This window comes from Octopus bimaculoides, chromosome 3, assembly GCF_001194135.2.
Source record: "Octopus bimaculoides isolate UCB-OBI-ISO-001 chromosome 3, ASM119413v2, whole genome shotgun sequence".
Classification (NCBI taxonomy): Eukaryota; Metazoa; Mollusca; class Cephalopoda; order Octopoda; family Octopodidae; genus Octopus; species Octopus bimaculoides.
Window position 1 is genome coordinate 135,811,540 of NC_068983.1, and position 5,880 is coordinate 135,817,419.

The following is a 5,880-nucleotide window of genomic DNA, read 5'->3' on the forward strand; positions in this document are numbered from 1 at the left end:
TAACCACTATGCCCCCCCCCCATATATATATATATATATATATGCAGATGTGTTGTGCAAGAGACAACTGCAATAGTATGGTCATGTAATGTGTATGGATGAAGATAGTTGTGTTAAGAAGTACCAATTTCTAACTGTGGAGAGAACCTGTGGTAGAGATAGACCCAGGAAGACATGAGACGAGGTGGTGAAGCATGATCTTCAAACTTTTGGTCTCACAGTGGCAATGACTAGTGACTGAGACCTTTAGCAATATGTCATACTTGAGGAGAACCATCAAGCCAAGTGAAATCATAGTTATGTCCAATGCTAGTGTCACATAACTGGCACCTGTGCTGGTGGCACATAAAAAGCACCTTTTGAGCATTAGGCCTCTTGGAAGCAATGTGACCAATGCCGGTGGCATGTAAAATGCACCTTTCAAGCATGGGGCCTCATGGAGGCAATGACAAATGACCGAGACCTTTGGCAATATGCCATGCTTGAGAAGAAGACTTATCAAGCCAAATGAAATTGTAGTTGTGGAAGTGGCATGTAAAAGCACCATTACACTCTCAGAATGGTTGGCATGAGCAAGGGCATTTAGCTGTAGAAACTATGCCAAATCAGACTGGAGTCTGGTGCAACCCCTAAGCTTACCAGCCCTAGTCAAACTGTCCAACCCATACCAGCATGGAGAACAGACATTAAATGATAATAATGATGATGATGATGACGACGACGATGGTGATGATGATATACATATATATATATATATATATATATATAAGAGCAGTCAAAATATTTCTTTCCATAATAGCTACATCTGATGAGTGCAGGGTTACATAACCAGTTCACTGAATCCCTAGCGCAAAGCTGATTGGTAAGATAGGCTGTAATGGCTATATAATACTGTACACTTCGGATAATATACCCACTCAGTTGACAGCTATATGAGTGCATTTTTTCCTTGACTTACGTACTCTTAGATGACTTACACACACACACACACACACACACACACACACACACATATATATTGGTGCAGGAGTGGCTGTGTGGCAAATAGCTTGCTTACTAACCACATAGTTCCAGGCTCAGTCCCACTGCATGGTACCTTGGGCAAGTGTCTTCCACAATAGCTTTGGCTGACAAAAGCCTTGTGAGTGGATTTGGTAGACGGAAACTGTAAAAAGCCTGTCATATATATGTGTGTGTGTGTGTGTTTGTATGTTTGTGTGTCTGTTTGTCCCCACAACATTGCTTGACAACTGATGCAGGTGCATTTACATCCCTGTAACTTAGCAGTTCAGCAAAAGAGACCAATAGAATAAGCACTAAGCTTACAAAGAATGAGTCCTGGGGTTGCTTTGCTCAACTAAAGGCGGTGCTCCAGCATGACTGCAGTCAAATGACTGAAACAAGTAAAAGAGTGAAGGAGTAATATATATATATATATATATATATATATAAAGATAGATAGATAGATAGATAGATAGATAGATAGATAGATAGATCAAGGTGATGATACATGATACATTGATATATTGGCAACAAGAAGAGCAAATCTTGCTTCTGATAAGTTCCTGTTCTACATGTTAGCATGAATGAATGAATATACATACATAAATTTATAGATATGTGCCTCATACACACTTTTAAAAGGTTGGTAGGAAGGGCATTTTCCTTTCGAATTCGTGATTTTGTATTAATTTAACAAATCTTTATTCCCCTCATTACATTAGAGTAAAACATTTTTATTTTTCTTTAAAGCCTTCACTTTCTTACTTCAATCACAGGTTGATCGAGGCTTATTAAACATAATGGATGACTGCTTCATTAAACCTGAACCATTAGGTGTTGTTTTAATAATGGGCGCTTGGAACTATCCCTTCCAGCTGTGCATCCTACCTTTGATCGGAGCCATAGCTGCAGGTGAGTATTCACAAACTTATGGCTTAATTCAGTTATGCAGTTATGCAAAAAAAAAAAAGAATAAATAAATAAAAACCAAAAAAAAAAAAAGAATCAAACAAACCAAACAAAAACTGAATCTGTAGACAATTATTTAGAATTTCTTTACAGTGGCTTATTATTTTTTTTATCTGTTTGCAACTATGTACATATCTGTATGCATAAATATATTCTGTACTTTTCTTTGAAATTATAATTGGTAGGTAACTGTGCTGTGGTGAAACCGTCAGAGTTGGCACCTCATTCTGCTGAAGTAATAACAAGAATCCTACGCAATTATCTGGATTCAGTAAGGAAGACTTTTGATATATTTTACAGTAGTTATTCTCAAATATCATTTTAATATTATTTTACATACTTTCTAGCTATGTGTGTATGTGTGTATGTGTGTGCACACACATGTACATATGTAAGGGAGCCCTTTCACTCACTCACTCTCTCTCTCTCTCTCTCACACACACACACACAGATATAGTTTTCTCATTGTAGAAGTTGAACTTCTTTGAGTTCAATAAACACAGATAAAAGCTTCTAATGTATTAAAATACAGTGATAGAATATTTGACAATGATAAGAAAATGTTAAGAGAGGCTTTGTGTTTAAACAGTTTACATAAAAGCATTCAAAATAGGCAGTAAAATAAGTTCATAATTGTTTATAAGTTCATCAGAAATCATAATTGGAGATGAAGAAAAAAGGTTGGTCATTCCTCTAAAATCCTTATAAACAATTATGATTTCTGATAAACTTTTGATAAAGCAATACACGCTTTCTTCCTTCAAATACTGTCAACAAATTCTTTCTGTATATATGCTTATAAGCAATTATGATTTCTGATGAACTTATAAACAATTATGAACTTATTTTACTGCCTATTTTGAATGCTTTTATGTAAACTGTTTAAGCACAAAGCCTCTCTTAACATTTTTCTTATCATTGTCAAAGACTCTATCACTGTATTTTAATACATCTATGTTCACTAATTTTTAACACAACAAAGGCTACACAAAGCCTTACACTTTACTTTTGAAAAAGAAAAAAAGACTCACATATTGAGCACAGATTGGCAATGCCTGTGCAGAGTTTTAGGTCCAATAAGGCTTGCACAACACCTCATAGACCCTCTCCACTTTATTAACATTATCCAGAGACAAGCCGGAGCAAGATGTCTGGTGCCAATATGAGTCGCAGGCTCAGGGATGTGGGAGCACCGTGATCTCTAGCACAAACCAAAGATCCCCAAAATGTCCAATGCCATTCCCTGCATATCTGGTTTTATATCAGAGTTACCTTCTCCTAGAGACATGCTTCAACAAAAGCTGAGGGGCGCCTCACTCCCAGTGGTCTTTCAGCACGCCGGACACTATCCCGGAATTTCTGCGTACCCGTGCTATTGCTAGATAGCCATTGAGCCTGCACTAGGTCCATCCGAGCTTTCAACTGGTCTTGATTTTAATCCTGCTGTGTTTCTAGCAACCCTCCTCACCAGGGTAGCCTGGTGGGGGTGCCAGTTTAGTCGCCGGCAACCCGACCATGCAACATGTTGTACTGGATTACATGTTACCAGTAGCACTTATGAGAGCCTCATACGTGACCTGACACAAAGCCTCATACGTGACCTGTATGTATTAACCTTACTCATTAGTTTAACCACAAATCATGATGGAAAACTTTTGTTCTGTCACTGCTTCAAATTTGGTGGTGGGTGAACTGAAATAACACCGTACACCTCACAGTGTATTGTATCATAATATGGTACCAGGCATATTGTAGGATAATGGGAGAATGGCAAAAAATTAATGGTGAAGGTTGTGTGACAGCTTTGACAGCATGGTCGCATGTTCTCATGGTGAGAAGTTATGCGTTTAAATTAATTTAAAATTCCCAAACTAAAACCATTGTTTTTTACAATAATTTTTTCTTGCAATATCATTATATAACTTTGATCTTAATTTGTTTCCAAAACTAATAATAAAGTGCCTCATTGTACAATGAGGTTATTGAACACTTTACATCTCAAAGAAAAAGAATAGAACTTGCATATAAGTAATTTAAGCAAGTAAAATTATATGGTTTCTTATTTTTCAGTGTGGGTGCATAAGAAAATTATGGCTTATTTTAGAATGCTTGCAATTTATAGGGTATTATTTATTCTATTTACTTTTGTGCCATATAACTGTATCCCAATTGAATTAAGTTTATATTATTTACATTTTGGCTCCCGCATTTTGAATAGAAATACACAGTTTGTATGCCTAATTTGAGTAATATTAATGTTATTCAGTGTGGCAGCACACCCACTGACAACAACTCCATATGCCACTGATCAGTAACAGCTAATACAAGTCCATACAGAATAACAAAAAAAAACAAAAAAAGGGAAGAATGTTGGAGCATTGAACAAAAATTTCTTGTGGTATTTACATATTGCAAAGAATTATATTTTTAGACTTGAAAATTGTCATACATATATTTTTATAGCACTTTTAGAAACATATATAATTCTTCTAACAACTATAGTCTGCTAATTTTTCTATCACATCACACATATATCACTTTTATACTCTTTCATTAGGACTGCATTAAAGTCTACAATGGAGGAATTTCAGAAACTCAGGAACTTTTACAAGAAAGATTTGATCATATATTCTACACTGGTAGTAGTCGAGTTGGTAAAATTATCATGAAAAGTGCAGCAGAACATCTAACCCCTGTTACTTTAGAACTGGGTGGTAAATGGTAAGATTTTTCTGAAAACAAATTTTTAAGCATTATTATTTTCATCCTTCTTTATTGTTTTCAGCAATAAATGTGCATCATCATCATCATCATCGTCGTCGTCGTCGTCGTCGTCATTGTCGTCATCATCATCATCCTTTAATCCTTTTGTTACTGTATTTATTTTGAGTTGCTGTGTTTCTTTCAATTACTTTAAATATAACAAAGAATTTAGTAAAATAACTTTGTTATCATTCAGCTAGTGTTAGGAACATAAATTATGACTAAGGTTTGGTGGAAGATTTTAATTCAAAATTTATGAAAACATGACATTTGTACTCAGAGCCAGAGCTGGTTTCAGCTGGGTTGGTAACAAAAGGGTTAAAGTTCATTTTCCATGCTGGCATGTGTTGGACTGTTTGGCAAGCTGGAAAGCTTCACCAGGTTTCAGTCATGTGTTTTGGCTTGGTTTCTAAGGCTGGAGGTCTTTCGTAATTCCAAATATAGATATTCGTATATACACACATCATCATCATTTAGCAGGAATGGTATGGTGTCTACATTATAAGAATTTTTGCCCAGAAACTTTGAGAGGTATGAAATTAATCATTTTATCAGTGTAACTTGAAGTAGATAAAACTATGAGTAATTTCTCATTAGTAACAAAAAAGCTTCTAAAATGTATAAAGAAAATTCAAAGGGTTGGTATAAACTCACATCTGTTGTGTTCATAGAAGATGTGAATTTGAGTCGCAATGGGCAGCCTTTGGCATTTTTTTTCTATCCAAGATTTTTTTAAATCTAATATTCTACATGCTATTATATAAAGCTTTATCTACTTCGAGTTCCAGCATTAAAACAATATATATCAATATATATCAATATATATTTGATAAATAAATTCAAAAAAGGATAAAACTCTTTTACAAGAATTTTATCAAGAAGCCAGTGTGTAAAAAAAAATGTTTTTACACACTGGCTTCTTGATAAAATTCTTGTAAAAGAGTTTTATCCTTTTTTGAATTTATTTATCAAATATATACACGGAATACATTCAATGTTGAATTTTTCATTCCTGTCTCCACATGGGTACCCAAAAAAACAACCCGGAAGTATTTCCCGCTTCTTTGATGAAGATATATACAGATAAACTTCATTCCCTTTACTCTGTCGGATACGTAGTTGTTCGGTTTTGGTGAGGTGAGAATT

The 5,880-nt window shown here is 35.1% G+C and overlaps 1 protein-coding gene across 3 annotated transcripts in view; it reads left to right on the plus strand.

Annotated features, from left to right (window-relative positions):
• LOC106872010 (aldehyde dehydrogenase, dimeric NADP-preferring) overlaps positions 1 to 5,880 on the plus strand; it is a 53,133-nt gene that overhangs the window by 23,098 nt on the left and 24,155 nt on the right. For all 3 annotated transcript variants that reach the window (XM_052966561.1, XM_014918823.2, XM_014918822.2), the window contains 3 exons: positions 1,779 to 1,914; positions 2,157 to 2,242; positions 4,529 to 4,692. In XM_052966561.1, coding sequence (XP_052822521.1) covers positions 1,779 to 1,914; positions 2,157 to 2,242; positions 4,529 to 4,692 — 386 coding nt within the window. The remainder of the gene's footprint in view (positions 1 to 1,778; positions 1,915 to 2,156; positions 2,243 to 4,528; positions 4,693 to 5,880) is intronic.